This window comes from Eubalaena glacialis, chromosome 13 (genome assembly GCF_028564815.1).
Source record: "Eubalaena glacialis isolate mEubGla1 chromosome 13, mEubGla1.1.hap2.+ XY, whole genome shotgun sequence".
Classification (NCBI taxonomy): Eukaryota; Metazoa; Chordata; class Mammalia; order Artiodactyla; family Balaenidae; genus Eubalaena; species Eubalaena glacialis.
Window position 1 is genome coordinate 84,464,355 of NC_083728.1, and position 21,216 is coordinate 84,485,570.

At 44.3% G+C, this 21,216-nt stretch overlaps 1 protein-coding gene across 4 annotated transcripts in view; it reads right to left on the bottom strand.

The window, feature by feature from the left end:
- RCC1L (RCC1 like) overlaps positions 1–17,338 on the bottom strand; it is a 41,774-nt gene extending 24,436 nt beyond the window's left edge. For all 4 annotated transcript variants that reach the window (XM_061209297.1, XM_061209300.1, XM_061209298.1 and 1 more), the window contains exons 1-5: positions 16,974–17,338; positions 6,302–6,431; positions 2,521–2,649; positions 1,605–1,671; positions 1,010–1,061 (exon numbers count right to left, since the gene is read on the bottom strand). In XM_061209297.1, coding sequence (XP_061065280.1) covers positions 1,010–1,061; positions 1,605–1,671; positions 2,521–2,649; positions 6,302–6,431; positions 16,974–17,288 — 693 coding nt within the window. In that variant the 5' untranslated portion in view covers positions 17,289–17,338. The remainder of the gene's footprint in view (positions 1–1,009; positions 1,062–1,604; positions 1,672–2,520; positions 2,650–6,301; positions 6,432–16,973) is intronic.
- Between the last annotated feature and the right edge of the window lie 3,878 nt (positions 17,339–21,216).

A 21,216-nucleotide genomic window follows, 5' to 3' on the forward strand; every position in this document is an offset into this window, starting at 1 on the left:
GGGCAAGATGCACACTGCACTCCACTGCCACCCTGAAAACAAATCCCCTCTCCACCTCCCCCTCACCTCCCCTGCTCCGGGACTCTGCCATCCGGGCCAAGGACATCAGCGTCACCAATCTGCCTGTGGAGTCACACTTGGCTCCTTCTAGCTCCCTCCCTGCCCATCGGATCAAGCCTCGAATCTGGTCAATTCTCCTTATGTCTCCTCACCTGTCCCTTCTCCCCACAGCGTCCCACCTGGACTTCACCTCCTCCCTCAACTTTATTCCATGGCCAAAGTTATCTTCTTAAACAGATTGTGACTTGGCTGTCACTCACCCTGCTTAGAACCTTTGGCAGCCCCTGACCACCAAGAGGACGAAGTCTAAACTCCTTAATGAGGTGTACAAGACTCCGCATCGTCCCCTCTCAACCCGTCTTCCAGCCGGTTGCACCCCGCCCCCCCGCAGGCAGGCACACCACACTCCAGCCACACTGCATGCTCTCGGCACCGTCAAGCCTTCAGGCTGCTCCTTCTGCCGTAAAACCTTTCCTACCACCCACCCCGGTCCAGCTGGTCAGCTCCTCGGCTACCTCCTCCGTGACGCTGTCTCTCCTCCCACTCCACGCCTGGTAGACGTAACTGTTCTCCTTCTGGTGCTTTCGGTAGACACTCATTTACATATTCAAGCATTTAAGTATCTACCATATGCCAGGCACTGTACCCAAGCATGGGTACAAGATAAAGCAGCCTGGAACACACACAGCCCTCATATACTCTGAGACAGCTAGTTTTTATAACCTGCCTCTCCCACTAGAGTGTTACCCGCCCTCCCCAATTTTTACTAAACTTTGTATCCCCACAAGCTAGCGTAAATCCTGGCCTATAGTAGGCAGGCAATATTTACTAAAATAATTTATTAATTCAGAAAATCCCCCTAACAATTTGCCATCACCTCACCCAACTTTCACCCTTTCAAAATCACCCCCCGGGGCGGGACCAGTGGTTCTCAGCCCACGTCTCTTACCTGGACCACCTGTCCATCGAAGTCCTGCATCCTATGGACTTTGTGACTTTCGCTACAGCCAGGAGCAATTTGGGGAGAACCAAAATATATGGTCATGATAAGCACTGTGCGATTCTGGCCCCTCCCATCACCCCAACTAGCAGCCTCCCCACACACATAGCAATGTTAGGGAAACTCTCAAGGTCAAATATAAGGAAGAGGTAGGTCTGGGCATGAAAGTAAAATGAAACAAAATCCTTTGGTGATTTTAATATGCTGCAGATTTCTGACTGGTGTTTAGACCTACCAGCATAATGTGAGGAACCAGAGGGAAATTTTTTTAAAGACTAGAGGAATTTTTAAGTTAATCAATTTGGTGAAAATAACAAACAAAATCAAAGAAGTTCCACGCATCACAGTCAACACTCACACGCCCTCCCTCCCACCTGCACCGGAAAGATACTCTCCACAGCCTTCCAGTGAGTTCTCACTGCTCCTCTCCAGCATGAGGAACCTCGAGTTTTACTGCTCTGTGGGTCTATCACATCGTAATCACTCAGGGGGTGTTTAATGCTTGACACAATTTGGGGAAGGGGTAGTCCTTTCGGGAACTCACCTGTAAACTTCATTTTCAACCACTTCTCTTCCACACTGCCCGTAAGAATTGTTCCCCATGCTGAAGACTAAAGGATAACACCGCCAGTTAAATGCTCTGCAGGTTCATGGAGTCCTCAAATGTCAGGACTGGAGGGGGTCTCAAAAGCAGTCCTAGCCCGACCACTCACCCTAGCTGCCCCTTGGCTTCCTTCTCCAACATTCCCAGCCTCTGCAGGCACCCCCCGCAGGTGTGCTGGGGTCCAGACTGCCCACGAAGGCCTGGGCCACTGTTGCCGTGCCTTCCGTCTCCCCGCCCGGGCCCTGGTTGCACTTCTCAGGAATTCCACAGTGTGAGGCGAGCACACTCCGTGAAAGGCCTCAGCAGCCCCCATTCCCTGTACTTGTCACTGGGCTGCCCTCAATGCCAAGCCCCCTCTTTAAAGAGTTCCTAACACCACCTTCGCCTTTTCCTACAAAGCACACTTAGCCAAAAAAAATGAAATTTGAAAACGTTAGTCAAGTTGACCTTCCCCTGGAAACAACCGCTCTTCTGGAGAGCGCCGGGGTGAGCCAGGAGCCTGGACCGTGGAAGCCCCCCACCTGGAAGCAGTGTCAGCAAACAGGCTGCTTTCAGTACAAGGGAAAAAGCCGTCCACACACATGGTCGGCTTGGTGGCTCCACGGCTAAGGAGCAGGGGGCCAAAGTAAGGCTGCTTGCTGTGCGCCATCACACTTATAAATACCTGAGGTTTTCCAAGAACCACAGAGGGCAGAGAACACGGAAGAGTTAGCAAGGGCTGCCCAACACAGCTCTCCTGAAACCATCCTACTGACTTGCCTGGGAAATGCCAACAGCTTCACTAACTAGATGTGGCTCAACTGAACAAGCCACTTCAGGCCCCACAGCAGGAAAGCGGTCCCCACTCTCCCATCACCTCCTTCGCTGTCTGTCAGAATGAGAGAGTGGGCTCTGCCGCAGGAGACTTGCAGCACCTGCGTCTCCTGAGGTCTGTCCAGTGGCAGTGGGACGGGCGAGGGCTCCAAAACATACTCATATCCCCTCGCTGAAACAAAAGGACAAGATGCACATACATTACACTGCCTGAGAGAGTACATTAGTGGCAGAGCTAAGACGAGAACTCCAGCCCCACTCCCAGCCCTTGGCCTCCATCACATGTTGGGTTATTGAAAAGCATACTTATTAAAGAAATCTCTTCCCACGTCATTTAACACCTTCTGCATTTTTTTTTCACATCCCCTGCAGTGGACGGACGGAGTCGCAACCACTGGACCACCAGGAAAGTGCCACCTTCTGGATTTTTAAGGAAAGGAAAAGTATTTTCTTCCTGCAATACCCACTAGAATTTCTAGTAAAGTGAAGAACAGCATATACGGTATGATACCACTTAGATTAAAAGGAAGTAAAAAGAATACATAGATGCATGTGCTTGCATATACATAAAATCTCTCTAGAAGGATATTCTGGAAACTGTTGACACAGGTTGTCTTCAGGGAGAAAAACTGTGTGGCTGGGAGGACAGAGGTGGAAAGCAGACTTTTCTCCATATATTCAACTGCGTCTTTAGGATTCTGAGGTATGCAAGTATGTTATCTATTCAAAAAAGAAAATTTTAATATTTAAATAAGCAAGAAAGGGAGAAAGTGTTTTAGAAGGCACTCTAAAGAAGAACATTATTGCTCTTCATAATCCTACTGGAGAAGCCAGAATGGTCTATATAGGGAATTCCTATGGTAGGTTTTAAACGATGAGCTTCGGAATATTTATAATGGAGGCTGGAGTTAACGAGAAGAACTGCAAACACACTGGCTCTCAACCCACTCCCCACTAACGACCCCTCTCTTTTCTCCTATGAACCTCCTGTTTAAAAACATTTTGTCCTGGGGACTTCCCTGGCGTTCCAGTGGTTAAGACTCCGTGCTTCCACTGCAGGGGGCGCAGGTTCGACCCCTGGTTGGGGAACAAAGATTCCTCATGCCACATGGCGCAGCCAAAAAATTTAAAAATTAAAAAAATGAAAATGAAAACATTTTGTCTACCAAATATATGGCCTTATTATTATGCTTGCCTGTTAGTATTTTTAGTGACTGATACAATTTTCAAACAGAGCTTTTGATCAGCATGGAATAACAAATTTATCACAATAAGATGATGTAATTCTAAGCAAAATCAAAGACGCTGGACAATGCTGTTAGCGTATACAGACTTATTAGCTGCAAAAATACAGTACTTTAAAATACTAAAACCTTACATCTCCTATTACTATCTTCACTGACCCCCTAAGGGCCTGGGAAGCAGTAAATACATAAATTTAAAGGGAATCTGAAGTGTTACAGCTCCTTTTTAAAATAAATAAATAAATAAATAAATAAATAAATAAATAAATGGAATCTGGCTCCACATCCAACTACCAATTGACAAGAAATACAGAGGACAGAGGATCATGTTAAACAGCACCACAGGGATGCATTCAGCAAACTCCAGACTGGAAACTTCTACAGGATAATCAACATGATTTCTTCAATAAATAAATATCAAGCAGAAGAAGACTGACACAAACTCAAAAGTCTTTTAAAAGTCTTATCAACCAATTGCAATGTCCAGACCTTATCTGGACCTTGATTCGAATAAATTTTTCAAAATAAAATAAAAACCTAATGACATTCATGAGACAACTAGCAATTTAAACACTGGAGGGGAGTTCCCTGGTAGTCTAGTGGTTAGGATTTGGCACTTTCACTGCTGTAGCCCAGGTTCAATCCCTGGTTGGGTAACTGAGATCCTGCAAGCCGCGCAGCACAGCCAAAAAAAGAAAAAAGTTAAAAATAAAATAAACACTGGATATCTGATATTAAAAGATTATATTGGGACTTCCCTGGTGGCACAGTGGTTAAGAATCAGCCTGCCAATGCAGGGGACACGGGTTCAAGCCCTGGTCCAGGAAGATCCCACACGCTGCAGAGCAACTAAGCCCGTGCGCCACAACTACTGAGCCCGCGCGCCTAGGGCCTGTGCTCCGCAACAAGAGAAGCCACCACAATGAGAAGCCCTCGCACCGCAACGAAGAGTACCCCCCGCTCTCGCCACAACTAGAGAAAGCCCGTGCGCAGCAACAAAGACCCAACACAGCCAAAAATAAATAAATAAATAAATAAATTTATATAAAAAAAGAAAAAAATGGTCCACATCAAAAAAATCTTTAAAAAAAAATAAAAAGATTATTTTGTTATTTTTAAGTGTGATAATGATGTCGTGTTTATTTTTTTTAATAGTCCTTAATTTTTTTAGATATGTACTGAAATATTTAAGAAAAAATCAATAATGTTAAGATTTGCTTCAAATTTGTTGAGGGGGACAGTGGGGGAAATGAATAAAACATGACTGGCATGAGTTGATGATTGCTGGAGCTGATGGCAGTACCTGGGATGCCTTATACTCTTCTGCCCATTTCTGTATATAATAAAAGGTATAAAAAAATGTAATGTGGCGTCTTACACAGCGAACAAAGACTTCAATGCTAATTTATAAATCAATACTGATACAAAATTAAGTGAAAAAAGGCAGAAAACAAAACATATGCTGTAATCAATTATATTTTTTAACATATTTGCATATGAATGGGGAACAGGAAAAACTGGGGGGGAAAAAGTCTTGTCCAGTATATTTCTAGGTAATTTTCCCTTTAGTTTTAAAAATGTTTCTTATCGTACTTATATTGATGGCTAGCATCTACTTTTTAAAATGTCATTATAAATCATTTCTAACATTTTTACAATTCAAGTTTCAAATATTTGGAATCAAACCTCCATCTTAAGGATTTCACTGAATTTTTTCCCTAGACCATATTCTAAGCACTGTAGAATATTTCAAGTGATCTCCAAGCTAGGAAAGAAAGGTCATCTCTTTGGGGCCAAAAAAGAACACCTTTACTGGGACTTCCCTGGTGGTGCAGTGGTTAAGACTCCACGCTCCCAATGCAGGGGCTCAGGTTCGATCCCTGGTCAGGGAACTAGATCTCACATGCATGCCGCAACTAAAAGAGTTCACATGCCACAAGTAAGGAGCCCTCAAGCCGCAACTAAGACCCGGCACAACCAAATAAATAAATAAGTAAAGTTAAAAAAAAGAGAACACCTTTACTTACCAGCAAATGCCCCTCTGCCTAAAGGTTCAATGTTATTACCAAACAAGCTAAAAAATAATCCCATCTAGATGGTTTCAAACAACATCCCTTTAAAGACTCCATCTATTCTGTTGTTATGGTTTGGTTTATGAAATCATACTCTTAAAAATCAAAGGGTGGGGCTTCCCTGGTGGCACAGTGGTTAAGAATCCGCCTGCCAATGCAGGGGACATGGGTTCAAGCCCTGGTCCAGGAAGATCCCACATGCCGCGGAGCAACTAAGCCCATGCACCACAGCTACTGAGCCTGCGCTCCAGAGCCCGCAAGCCACAACTCCTGAAGCCCGGGTGCCTAGAGCCCGTGCTCTGCAACATGAGAAGCCACCGCAATGAGAAGCCCGCGCAACACAACGAAGAGTAGCCCCCACTCACCGCAACTAGAGAAAGCCCGCGCGCAGCAACAAAGACCCAACGCAGCCAAAAATAAATAAATAAGATAAATACATTAAAAAAAAAAAAAAGGGTGCTTTTTCAGACCAATCACAGCAGAGAGAAACCAAGGTGAGAACGCTCACTTTTATCTTTCCGGCTCCTGTGAAATCCAAGCTGAGAATCTTTGTTGAGCCCCATACCCCAAACTTTCGTAACATCCTTGGTTTTAGAGGACAGCAATGTGAATCCATAGCCACAGGCAGCAGATGAAATCTGAAAAAAAAATTCCCATAAAGCATTGACTGATTTGTGACATCAAGTTTTCCCAGCAATAAATGACAGGTTGTTTATCCATTCCAAGAACACACACTATTACTATAGCAACTAACATTTATTGGACGTTTACTATGTGTTAAGGGCTTGATATGTACTATCTCGTTTAATCTTCACAATCACCCAATGGTCTAAGTATCAAATCATCCCCATTCACCAAGACACAGTCTCACAGAGTAGTTAAGTTGAAGACTATCTTATTTTGAATCTTGGCAAGACCGCAGGGTTTACAACTGGTAGACCCTTACCAGCTGTGTGACCTGAGATACACTGCTTAACTTCTGTGTCTGTTTCCTTCTATTTAAAACAGAGATAACAACAGTGTCTCTCTTATTGGGTAGCTGTGAGGACTAAATGAGTTAACATAGTTAAAACCCTTAAAGTAGGGACTTCCCTAGTGGTCCAATGGCTAAGACTCAGTGTTCCCAATGCAGAGGGCCCGGGTTCGAGACCTGGTCAGAGAACTAGATCCCACATGCCGCAACGAAGATCCCACATGCTGCAGTGAAGATCCCGCGTGCCGCAACTGAGACCCAGTGCAGCCAAATAGATAAATAAATATTTTTTTAAAAAAACCTTAAATAGTACCTGACTTAATGTAAGAGCTATATAAAGTATTTATTATTATTGGTGGTGGTAGTAGTAGTATTTGGTAGTTAAGGAAATCAAGGCTCCTAGAAGATTAAGTAGCCTGCCTAATACAGTCTCACAGCTAGTAAGTGGAAGCTGTCTGATTGCAGAGTGCATGTTCTTAACCCTTATGCTACACTGTTATACTCTCAAACCACCACTGCCATGAAGAAGAATTAGTATTACAGCTACCGTGAATATAACACATTGACAGGGCCAGTGTGTTTGCTGGGTGTTTTACCCACACTGTTATCAATCCCCACATTCACTGATCAGATGAGGAAACTGAGGCTTCAGTGGGGCTGGAAGCAAACCAAAGGCAGCCTGGTTTTAGAGTCAACCCCCTTTCCATAATACCCAGAGTGGCCTGAGGCAGTCCTGGTTTACACCTGATGTCCCAAGGTTCACTCTCAAGCAAATGATGACAAATTACATGGTCACCCTGATGATCCCCCACTATCTCTTGGTTGTTTACAGTTTACCAAAGGCCTATGTAGTCAGTCTCAGAGACTACATGTAAATCTAACCTAATCCTGATGAAAATGCCAGCTTTCCACTGATAATGAACAAACGTGAGGTTTTTCTTTTTTTTTTAACTCCAGCATTTCTTGAAGGAAGCGAGCTAAATACTTCTTTTAAACTTGATGACTTGTTTAATCAAGTCATCCAAATGTTATATATCTCTCCTTCTGCCTTGTGACATTTTCCCTCGTAACATTCACATGGAAGGTACATAAATGTACACTTGTATTAGGAAAAAAACAAACAAAAAAAAACCCTCAGTTCTCCGGCCTTCTTGAATGGCTCCACCTCCATAGAAATGACCCACTGGGGAGGGAGGAGCCAGCCCCTGACCAAACAGCAGGAAACATAAAAAAGTGAGTCCAAAACTGATGCCCAGCACACTACGATTATTCTCATCTGTTTACTCAACATTCAACAAATATTTGGGAAGCACCTACTGTATTATTAAATCTGCTAATATGTGAAAAGGCTTTGAACAATACCTGACACAGAGTCAGCATTAAGCAATGTTTTTTATAATATGCCACAAGGGGACTTTCCAACTATGGTGGTGTGAAAAGGTTAGCGAATCTCTCCCCAAACAACAAGTATAAAACTGGAGAAAACTGCAAAAAAACAAACCCACAACCATTTCAGGGCTCCAGAAGTCAATCAAAGGCAAATAAATCAAGAAGTTACTCATGAAGTGCTGCTAGAACTACAGGCAAGAGTATCAGGGGTTTGTAGACCTCTTGTCCTGGGCTGCTCCATCTACCCCAGCTCAGTCAGCACAGAAGTTAGAAAAGGGCAGAGCTGGCCATGAAAACCATCAGCTTTGTTGCCAGAAAGGACAAACTTAATTTGGGGTAGAGGGTGAAAAGTCATGTGCCACAGCAAACTCAGCAGGAAACAAACAAGGAAGATCCACAATTCAGCGAGCCTGAGGTTGCAATCCTGACTAGGGTAAGAGGAGAGGCAGACCAGCCAGAAATTTAATGGGAAGATCCTAGAAATGAGAGAGCCATGGAAGGCTCTCCACACAAGCATGGCTGACTGAGAAACTGCACAAAGGAGCTCCCAGCGGAAAGAAAAGCTGAGGCAGACTTGAGATCAGGCTGAACTTTCAATGTGGTTCCCAAACCACACACAGAATCAAAGGTGAAGGAGAGAAATTTTATAAGCTCAAGGTGTCTGAGCACAGCCTCTGCCCAAATCACTGGCTGACCATAAAGGTATGCAGATAAGGGGCAACCCTGAAGAAGCCTGGCTAAAAAAAAAAAAAAAAGGCAGTGCGGGGAGGGGAAGGGAGCTAGGACAGGGAACAAAACAAAAACCCCAAGCAAAGACACCGGTGTCAGTGGCCACGCAGAGCAGGGGAGACTGACTTCCTAAATTACAGAAAAGTTACCCCACCTCCAAAAAAACAAAAACAAAGAACTCAAGGAAGATAATATCAGAATCCAAAGTAGTTATATCCAAGAGCCCAGTTTTCAGTAAACAAGTACAAGACATGCAAAGAAACAAGAAAGTGTGACCTATACTGAGGGAGGAAAGCAGCCAAGAGAAACTAAGTGGACCAAGATGTTGGATTTGTGAACTACTGTTTGAACTATCATTCAAAGAATATTTTAAAACCATATTTAAAGAACTAAAGAAAAATATGACAACAATGACCCAACAAATATGGAATCTGAATACAGAAATAAAAACATTAAAAGCCTAAATGGAAATTCTAGGGTTGTAAAGTATAATAACCAAATTTTAAAATTCATTATATAGGCTCAACAGCAGATTTGAGATGGCAGAAGAAAGAATCAGTTAAGTTGAAAAAAATATCAATAGAAATTATTCATTCTGAAGAACAGGAAAAAAAAGAAACATTGGAAAAAAAAAGAACAGTGCCTCAGAGACCTGAAACATAACATCAAGTATATCAGCACCTACATAACAGGAGTCCCAGAAGGGCAAGAGAGAAAAAAAGAGGCAGAAAAAAATACTCAAGTAATGGCAGAAAACTTACCAAATTTTATTCAAAAACCCATAAGTCTAACAGATTAAACTTGCTCAACAAATCACAGTTAAACTTTTGAAATACAAAGAGAAAATTTTGAAAGCATCAAAAGAAATTGGATTCATCAGTACAAGGGAACAACAATAAGATTAACAGTTAACTTCTCATTAGAAACAATGGAGACCAGAGTAGAAGGACACACTCAAAGTGCTGAAGGACAAAAACTGTCAATCAAGAATTCTATATCCAGCAAAACTATCGTTTAAAAAAAATATGCAGATGAAATAAAGACACTCCCAAAGACCGAGAGAATTCACTGTTAGCAGACCTGCTTTAAGAAGTACTAAGAGGGCTTCCCTGGTGGTGCAGTGGTTAAGAATCCACCTGCCAATGCAGGGGACACAGGTTTGAGCCCTGGTCTGGGAAGATCCCACATGCCGCGGAGCAACTAAGCCCGTGCGCCACAACTACTGAGCCTGCACTCTAGAGCACTAAGAGAAGCCACCTCAATGAGAAGCCCGCGCACTGCAGCGAAGAGTAGCCCCCGCTCTCCGCAACTAGAGAAAGCCCCCACACAGCAACGAAGACCCAATGCAGCCAAGAATAAATAAATAAAATAAATAAATTAAAAAAAACAAAACAAAACAGAAGTACTAAGAAATTCTTCTGGCTAAAAGGAAATGACAGCAGATGGTAACTAAAAGTCACAAGAAATGAAGAACATCAGTGGAAATAATTATAAAGATAAATATAAAACACTGCATAAACAAATTTTCTCTCTTTTCCCCTCTTAAATGATTTAAAAGAAAACTGCATATAATAATAATTATAAAATTGTATTGTTGGGCTTAAAACGTATAAAGATGTAATATATATCACAATAACCACACAAAGGAGAGAAGAGGAAATGGGGCTATGTTGCAACAAAGTTGCTATAGTCTTTCAGAATTAGGCCACTATTAACCTAAAATAGATTATGATAAATTATATATTATAATCCCAAGACCAACCACTAAAAAAACAAAAACTCAAAAAGCATGTTAAAACACCTGACAAAGGAATTTAAAGGGCCCAACAGAAAAATACCTATTTAACACAAAAGAAGGCAGCAAAGGAAAAACCGACAAACAAAAAAGACATACAGAAACAAACAGCGAAATGGCAGATGCAATCCAACCATGTTAGTAATTACATTAAAATGACATGGTCCTTCCCTGGTGGCGCAGTGGTTAAGAATCCGCCTGCCAATGCAGGGGACACGGGTTCGAGCCCTGGTCCGGGAAGATCCCACATGCCGCAGAGCAACTAAGCCCGTGCGCCACAACTACTGAAGCCCATGCGCCTAGAGACCGTGCTCCGCAACAAGAGAAGCCACCGCAATGAGAAGCCTGCACACTGCAACGAAAAGTAGCCCCCGCTCACTGCAACTAGAGAAAGCCCGCAAGCAGCAACAAAGACCCAACACAAACAAAAATAAAAAATAAATTAATTAATTTTTTAAAAAAAGGACATGGATTGACAATCAAAAAATAGGCAGAAGCCCTAAACAGACATTTCTCCAAAGAAGACATACAGATGGCCAATGCGCACATGAAAAGATGCTCATCATCGCTAATTATTAGAGAAATGCTCATCGCTAATTATTAGAGAAATGCAAATTTAAACTATTGATACCATGAGGGCACACTGGTCAGAATAGCTATCGTTAAAGAGTCTACAAATAATAAATGTTGGAGAGGGTGTGGAGAAAAGGGAACCCTCTTATACTGTTGGTGGGAATGTAAATTGGTGCAGCCATTATGGAAAAGAGTATGAAGGTTCCTCAAAAAAAACTAAAAATAGAGTTGCCATATGATCCAGCAATCCCACTCCTGGGCATGTACCCAGACAAAACTATAATTTGAAAAGATACATGCACCCCTATGTTCACAGCAGCACTATTCACAATAGCCAAGACATGGAAACGACCTAAATGTCCATCGACAGATGAATGGATAAAGAAGATGTGGTAAATACACACAATGGAATATTCTCAGCCATAAAAAAAGAGTGAAATAATGCCATTTGCAGCAACATGGATGGACCCTGAGATTATCATACTAAGCAAAGTAGGTCAGAAGGAGAAAGACAAATACCATATGATATCACTTATATACGAACTCTAAAATATGACACAAATGAACTTATCTAAGAAAAACAAACAGACTCACAGACATAGAGAACCGATTTGTCGTTGCCAGTTGGGGGGTTGGGGAGGGAAGGAATGGGAATTTAGGATTAGTAAATGCAAACTAGTATATACAGGATGAATAAACAACAAGGTCCTACTGTATAGCACAAGGAACTATATTCAATATCCTGTGATAAACCATAACCGAAAAAAATATGAAAAAGAATATAGGGGCTTCCCTGGTGGCACAGTGGTTAAGATTCTGCCTGCCCATGCAGGGGACATGGGTTCGAGCCCTGGTCCAGGAAGATCCCACATGCCACGGAGCAACTAAGCCCGTGCGCCTCAACTACTGAGCCTGCGCTCTGTAGCCCGCAAGCCACAACTACTGAAGCCTGCGGGCCTAGAGCCCATGCTCCACAACAAGAGAAGCCACCGCAGTGAGAAGTCCGCACACCGGGACGAAGAGCAGCCCCTGCTTGACACTAGAGAAAGCCTGCACGCAGCAACAAAGACAAACAACACAGCCAAAAATAAACAAAATAAATAAATTTATTTTTTAAAAAAAGGATATATATGTATAACTGAGCCACTTTGTGCTGTACAGCAGTAATTAACACAACATTGTAAATCTATACTTCAATTAAAAAAAAAAAAAGGACATGGATTTAGGGACATCAGTGAAAATGGTGGAGCAATAAGAACACTGGCAAACATTCTCAGAAACAATTCTTTCAGAACTCTGGAAATTAACCAAGGACTTAAAGCAATCTGGGGAATGTTTACTTAAGAAAAGCAGCTGAATCTCAGAACAGCAAGCTTTGCAGCATTTTAACTTGACCTATTCCCATCCACCTATTCTCAGCTCCTGAAAACCAACAGCTCACAATTATAGTGAAAACCAGCAGTCTGGAAGCCATTGGATGAGGCAAAATGGGATTGGAGAAATTTCAAAGCCCCATTCCCAGGGAATTCTCATTTGATCTATCTAGTGGTTGCCTGTAAGACCCCAAGCACAAGGCTCTATTTATCTGATCTGACCCAGATATCATCCAGGGTAAACAGCCTTTCCCCCAGGGATGTTTGTTGAAAACTGTCAGAGACCAATGATGAACACTGCAGCTGCCTGGATACTGGTGGATAACAGCTGGAGCAAACAACAGGTTAACCAAGAAGCTATCAACCAACTTGACCTTGACATCTATAGAACACTCCACCCAAACAAAAACAGAATACACATACTTTTCAAACACACATGGAACATTCTCCAGGAGAGACCATATGCTAGGCTATAAAACAAAGTCACAATACATTTAAAAGGACTGAAATTAAAGTATGTTCTGTAACCACAACAGAATTGAATTGGATATCAATGAATAAAGAAATTAGGGAAAACACAAATATTTGGAAATTAAACACTTCCAAATAACTCATGGGTCAAAGAAGTAATCACATAGGAAATCGAAAAATAAGGTGAATAAAGATCAAAACACAACATAACAGAATTTATGGGCTGCAGCTAAACAGTGTTTAAAGAAAAAATTATAGCTATAACCACCTACAGGGGGCTTCCCTGGTGGTGCAGTGGTTGAGAGTCTGCCTGCTAATGCAGGGGACACGGGTTCGGGCCCTGGTCTGGGAGGATCCCACATGCCGCGGAGCAACTGGGCCCGTGAGCCACAACTGCTGAGCCTGCGCGTCTGGAGCCTGTGCTCCGCGGCAGGAGAGGCCGCGATGGTGAGAGGCCCGCGCACCGCGATGAGGAGTGGCCCCCGCTTGCCACAGCTGGAGAAGGCCCTCGCACAGAAACGAAGACCCAACACAGCCAAAGATAAATAAATAAATAAATAAATAAATTGTTTAAAAATACCCTATTAAAAAAAACAAAAAAAACACCTACATTACAAAAGAAGACAGACCTCAACAACAGCCTAACCTTCCAGCAAAAGAAACTAGAAAAGAAAAGCAAACTAAACCCAAAACAAGCACAGGAATAAAATTATAAAAATTCAACTGGAAATCAATGAAACAGAAAACAGGAAAACAATACCAAAAAATGAATTAAACTAAATGCTAGTTCTTTCAAAAGATTAACAAAGCTGACAAATCTTTAGCTAGACTGACCAAGGTAAAAAGAGAGAAAATATGAATTACCAAAATCAGCAATGAAAGAGGGGACATCACCAACCTGCCAACCCTACAGAAATTTAGATTACAAGCGAATACTATCAACAACTTTATGCCAACAAATTAGATAACTGGCACAAAACGGACAAATTCTCAGAGAGACACAAAGTACCAAAGCTGACTCAAGAAGAAATAAAAAATTTAATATACCTGTAACAAGTTTTTAAATATTGAATTAGTAATAAAAAAAACTCTTCCTATAAAGAAAAGCCCAGGTCCAGATGACTTACTTCACTGGTGAACTCTACCAAACATTATAACAAAAAATAATACCAATTCTTTACAAACCTTTCCAGAAACTCATTTTATGAGGCCAGTAATACCCTGATACCATAACCAGACAAGGAGGACATCACAAGAAAAAAACAACAAAAAGTCCTTATCAAAATATTAGCAACCAAATCCAGCAATGTACAAAAGGGATTATTCACCACAATCGAGTGGAATTTATCCTAGGAATGCAAGGCTGGTTTAATATCCAAAGATCAGTTAACGTAATATATCCAATTAATAGAATAAAAGACAAAAAATACATGATCACCGAAACAGACATAGAAAAAGTGTTTGACAAAAATCTAATCCCTAGTCATGATTTTTTTAAAAAAGAAAAAGAAAAGAAAAACTGTGAACAAAGCAGGACAAAAAGGGAACTTCCTCAACTTGACAAAAGGTATCTACTAAAAACTTATAGCTAATATCATAATTAAAGATGAAAGACTGAATACTATCTCCCTAATATCAGGAACAAGGCAAGGATGTCACTTCAATTCACTGCTACACTGAAGGTTCTATCCAATGCAGTCAGGCAAGAAAAAGAAATCAAAAGTTTCAAATTGGAAATGAAGATGTAAAACTGTCTTTATTCACATACAACCAGACAATATGATCCTGTATGTATAAAACCCTAAGGAATACACGAAAATCTATATAACTAAGAAGCAAGTTCAGTAAAGTCACAAAATATTAGGTCAATATACAAAAACCAATTGTATTACTGTGTAAAAGCAATTAACACTCCAAAAATGAACTTAAGAATACAATTCTATTCAAAAGAACATCAAAAAGAAAAAAACACTTAGGAATAAATTTAACAAAAGACGTGCAAGACTCGGATACTAAAAACTACAAAAACATAGTTAAAAGAAATTAAAGACCCAAGTAAATGGGGAGACATTTCATGTTTATAGATTGAAAGACTCAAAATTACTTAGATGGCATTTGTGCCCAAATTGATCTACAGATTCAGTGTAGTCACTACCAAAATCCCAGCAGGTAGTTTTGCAGAAATTGACAAGCTAATACTAAAATTTGTATGGAAAAGCAAAAGACCCAGAAGAGCCGAAACTTAACATCTCCCAATTTAAAAACCAATTATAAAGCTACAGTAATCAAGAGAGTATAATTTTAGCATAAGAATAAACATATAGATCAATGGAACAGAACTGAGAGTTCAGAAACAAAGCCTTACATGGACATATGTACACTACCAGGTGTGAAATAGATAGCTAGTGGGAGGCGGCCGCATAGCACAGGGAGATCAGCTCAGTGCTTTGTGGCCACCTGGAGGGGTGGGATGGGTGGGTGGGAGGGAGGGAGACGCAGGAGGGAAGAGATATGGGAACATATGTATATGTATAACTGATTCACTTTGTTGTGGAGCGGAAACTCACACACCATTGTGGAGCAATTGTACTCCAATAAAGATGTTTAAAAAAAAGAAAAAAAGAAATCGTTCTGCATAAAAAAAAAAAAAGAAAGAAAGCCTTACATTTACCATCAACCGATTTTCACAAAGGTGCCAAGACTATTCAATAAAGGACAGTGTTTTCAACTAGTGATAGGACAATTGGATAGCCACATCCAAAAAGCCCCTTACCCCACACCATACACAAAAATCAATTCAAATGACTGTCTCATAGACATAAATATAAGAACTCAAACTATGAAGTTCCCAGACAAAAACGGAGGAAAATTATCTTTGTGATCTTGGGTTAGGCAAAGATTTCTTAGATATACCAAAAGCACAATTCACAGCAGAAAAACTGATCAACTGAACTTCATTAAAATCAAAAACTTTTCCTCTCCAAAGGACACTATTAAAAAAATAAAAACAAAATCCATGGACTGGCAGAGAACATTTGCACATATCATATATGTGATAAAGTACCTATATCCAGAATACATAAATAACTCTCACAACTTTAAGAAGTCAAACCCAACTTTTCATTCCTCTGGAGCTTAAATTCCCTGGCTCTCTCGATCTCCCCTTTTAGGGCAAAAGATCATTTGTTATCCTTGACAGAGAAGTCAGAAACCAAACTGGTCAAATCTGCTGCTTTTTCACCACCCACCAAGAACCTATCCTAAACACCCATTTTCGCTTTTCTGAATGTTAGCTGCCGAGATAAGCCGCCCTCCGGTAGCTGTTCTTTGCTGCATCTTTTCAAATGTGAGTCAACTCAGGGGACTCCTGTGCAACCATTCCAGTGTGTTTAGACCTTTCATCCTTCCTCTCATTCCTGTTACTGCTCCAGTTAACATTTCCTTTTCGAATTGTTCACCGACTCCAGCCGGCCCACGCTTTCTCTGACCTTTCGAAGTGGGCTTTCCTAACAGCAGAACTTCTGGGGTCTGATTGGCCAGGCGGCGAATCCCAAAGTACGAACACCTGCCAGCTGGGGGGCCGTGGGCCTGTCTCATAACCTCTCCGAGCCTCGCTTTCCTCCCCCGTAACTGTGTCAACAACCCCGACTCCCGAATGACGCGAGCCGGGCGCAACACCTGGCACGTTTCGGCCACTCGGTTCATGCTGGCAGAACCCTAACGCACTCCCCTCCGGCAGCCCGCTCGAGGGTCGTGCTCTCTGAAGTTTGGCCACCCAGCGTCGCCAACCTCTCCGAGAGGGCCGAGTGCCTCGGGAGGCGCGGCCGAGACCGGAGGGCAGCACGGAGGGAGGAAGGGAGGGAGCCGAAGTCCTCACCTTTTGGTCTAGCTCCAGGCGGTAGGGCACGGCCTGGATCCTGCGGCGCGGCCGCGAGCCGGCGCGGGGCTGGGGCCCGGAGCCGGGCAGCACGAAGGTGGGCACGCCCAGCGCCCCGGAGAAGCTGAAGCCCCACACGAAAATGCGGTCGGCGCGGGTCGCGCGCTCGCCCACGTACTGGAACACGGGCGCGCCCGCCTCGGCCTCTGCCGTCTCGCGCCGGCTCCGCGAGCGCCCGGCCGCCGTCCAGTGTCCGCGCCACGGCCCCGGCCCGCTCAGCCGGCGCCCCAGCCGAGTCCCGGCCGCCAGCGCCATCCTCCGCTACACGCCTCTGCCGTTCCTGGGCGCCGCCATATTGGCGACCTTTGACCTGCCCCGGCGGAAGAGCCTGCGGCCACGTTTACTATTGGCTGAAAGCAAAGGCCATGAGGGCAGCCAATGGCTCAGGGAGGCTGGAGGGCTGGGCTGGACTGGGCGGAGCTTGGTATCGCCCGTTCCTGAGTGACTCGACGTAGAGGACCCGTCCCGGCCCTACCGACTTAGTGCGCGACCTTTCTCCGAGCTCCGGCAGCCGGCCTGAACTCACTCGCCTTCCCGTAGAGCGCGCGTTTGCTGAGCACCTTCCCGGCTCTGGTGGGCGCTCTCATTTTGCAAAGGCCCTTTGCTTTTTGGTAATAAGCAGGAGTAAAATTTAAGAGGTTGCCCACTTTGCGCGACTCCAGCGTAGTGCTCTCCCCTATCCTCTGTCCCTCGACATTTTTCACCTGGCCCTGTTGACTCTGTTCCCGCGCCCACGCCGCTCAGTCGGCGCTCCAGCGACAGCGAGCTCCCTGCTGTCTTCGACAGTGCATCCTCCTCCCAGCATCACCTCGCCCTCAGCCCATCACGCCACTTAAGGCAGGTGGCTCTACTTGTAATTTCTGAATCCCAGGGATGTTTCAGGCCTTCCTCTGCACACAGCGCCTTGAATGCCCTTCCCACTGCCCTCTTCTCCCTGCAGGTGTCTAGCAAACTCCTACTCGCCTTCTAACATCCAGCTGGAGCACCTCCTTTGAAGTTCCACGAAGGCAAGAACTTCATTCAGATTGTCCTCACCAGTTTTGTACTAGAGCTTAGCATGCAGCCAGGAACAAGGCATGCCCTCGTGAATGACTTGGGAGTCTGGGGACCTGGGTTCCTGTCCTGGCTCTGCTACTGACTTGTCCCGTGATGTTGGGAAGTTGTCTCCCTCCTCTGGATCTCACCTCTAAAATGAGGAGGTATTAAAAAAAATCAATACATGAAAGGAATTTTTGAACTTCATGGCCTGTTGGATCTCTTGCAGCCCATTATGATCTATGACAGTCATTCCCGAATATTAGTCCCAAATGCTGAGGGCAAACTGTCTCTTTTTCCCTCCTCTTGCTTCCTTTTCTCTCCTCTTTATGTGCTCGATACCTGTATCAACTTTAATAATGTAATAGCCAGTATTTTGCCAGCAAAAGTGAGGTTATTTAGGAATAAGAAGAGAAACTGCAAATTGAGAAGTACAAACTATGACAGACCACAGGCAAATCCGGAGAACAACGAAAGGGAACTTGCTTTTATATGGAAAAGTGGGTAATTGGGAGGGGCTGTGATAACCAAAGAGTCCACTGGAGGAAGCTGGGAGTCCAAAGTATAGTGGCTTCTCATTGGTTGGGTAGAGGCATCTTCCTGTCCCAGATGTGGGCATTTGTCTCTTCCTGTTAGGAGTAATTGAAGACGCATGGTGCGCTCCCCCTACAGTCCTGTCCTGACTCCAATTTTAGCCGAGGTTCTTTAATTCCGCAAGGCCTCCGTGGGATTAGATAGGCAAGGATTTTATTAGGGAAAATATCTCTGTTAAGAGAAAAAGGGGAAGGGAGGTGCTCAGAAAGCTGGGAGAGCCGTCAGGCCACGATACAAGTCTGACTCTAAATGAGGGAGAAGGACTTCCCTGGTGGCGCAATGGTTAAGAATCTGCCTGCCAATGCAGAAGACACGGGTTCGATCCCCAGCCCAGGAAGATCCCACATGCCGCAGAGCAACTAAGCCCCTGTGCCACAACTACTGAGCCTGCGCTCTAGAGCCCGCGAGCCACAACTACTGAGCCCACGCATGTAGAGCCCGTGCTCTGCAACAAGAGAAGCCACCACAATGAGACCCCTGCGCACCGCAATGAAGAGTAGCCCCTGCTCGCCACAACTAGAGAAAGCCTGTGCGCAGCAACGAAGACCCAATGCAGCCAAAAATAAATAAATAGATAAATTTATAAATAAATAAATGAGGGAGAGGAAGAGGGAAGCCTGGGTAAAAGTGTCCTATGGCTGCTGTACAGTCTAAGGAAGACTTGGTAAGGTCACTGGGGAGTGCTGGAGCCCAAGATGACCATCAGAGGAATCCATGCCTCCCAGGATCTGGTCTGCCCAAGTGTCTATTCCTGCCTCATTCAGTCACTGGGAGCAGTGCAAGGGAAGCATGACCTCACTGCAAACAGAGGAGAGATTTCACAGCTTTGGTTAATTACATTCACTGTAGGTAGAGGCCTCTGAGGAGCAGTCTCACAGCTACCACGTCGTATCAGGCAGTTTTCCCCCATCACCCTCTATGAAACAGCCCCACAGAAGGGTAAAACATCAGCCACATCTCACCACAGAACGGTAAAAACATGTTTCACAGAATGACTACAAAGCACATTCCAGGACAACAAAGTAATCTGAACTGGTCTTGATAGTACAATAAAACTGGATTCCTTCCAGGTGTGGAATTAATTCAAGAAACTCAGCTAAAATTGGAATCGGGACAGGCCTGTAGGGGGAGCGCTGGTGCCCCACCATGCATCTTCAATGACTCCAAACTGGAGGAGACAACTGCCTACATCTGGGACCGGAAAGTGCCGCTACTTTAGCAGCCCAACCAGTGATGACAACCACCAGCAGCCAGCTCCTGCAGCAGGCGGTGGCCAGCAGCCCAGAGCGGACAACAGCTTCCTCCAGCAGCCCCCTCGGGCACTGTCATAGCCAAGTGCCTCCTATGAAGCACCTCCCCATGGAAGACCTTCCTTGGCCCCCAAGAGAGTGGATTTCTGTAAAGTTCCAGAGTGCACATTTCCTGTGACCTTTGCTAGCAGGAAAGGTAGCTACCTCTCAGTGAGACCCCTACCATTCAGTGAGCCATGGGTGAGCCTTTCCCAACGAGGTCTGGGTCTCAGCTCTGGGGGGTGGCCTCTTTCTGGGGTGGCCTGGCTCAGCCCTAGTGGCGGGGGCTCCTCCCTCTGTCTACCATTCCTGTATTCTTTAGAGTTCTCTTTACTTCATACCAGCCAAGCCCTTGTTATCATTAATAATTCTTCATGTTAAACCTTCTCTGTTCAAATCACAGGGTGGTTTCTGTCTCCTCACTGGACTTTGAGACACCAACTAACAAGCCACTAATTTCACTAAACCCATTTCTAACACTCATTAAGCTAATCAGCAACCCCTCCAGTGTTGATGGAAAGAGAGCTGCCTGGAGGCTCCTGGGAGCTGCCTCTGGTGCGTGGCTACTCCGATTAAATGCTAACTGACCACACCGGGAGTGTGTCTGGGAACCCCCTCCCCCGCCGCCCTCCCACACACGGAGGGGAGGGTGGTTAGAGCTGAGTGAGGCGGCGGACAGAGGTAGGAGACAAGGTTGGAAGGATGGAGGAAGAAGGGCAGCAGATCACCTTTGGCCTTTGGGCCATGGTAAAGTTTGGGGCTTTTACCTGAATTTGTGACTCTACAGATATGTATGGGAGCAGGTGCACCCAGGGTCCTCAGTCACTCCTCTCGTCCTTAGTCTGACGTCTCTGACATGGGAGGACGAGCAGTTCCACGCAAGCTCTGACTCTCTTCAAGCTTCTTGTCCCACGTGCACGCCAGGCATTTTAAAATTTCTACCAAAAACTCCACAGATGCCTCAGACACAGAAAGGAGCTCACAGGGCCCATACACGCATGCAATCTGGAAGAGAGGAGGAAATTAACATCCTAGAGGCAAACGTCAACCAATGGGCTTAGGAGCCGAGGGATAAATGCCACCACTGAGGTCCATTCGGGGAGGCCCTCTGTGCACTTCTCAGGATCCTGGCAGAATTAGGACCCCATTGGCCACAGCGGCAGCCTCAATGGTGACCCCTACATCTGCTTTTCCTGCACGACTCTTGCCACTCCCTCTCTCCTCTTCCCTACGATCACCTGCCAAGTAAGCCACCAGGGAACAAG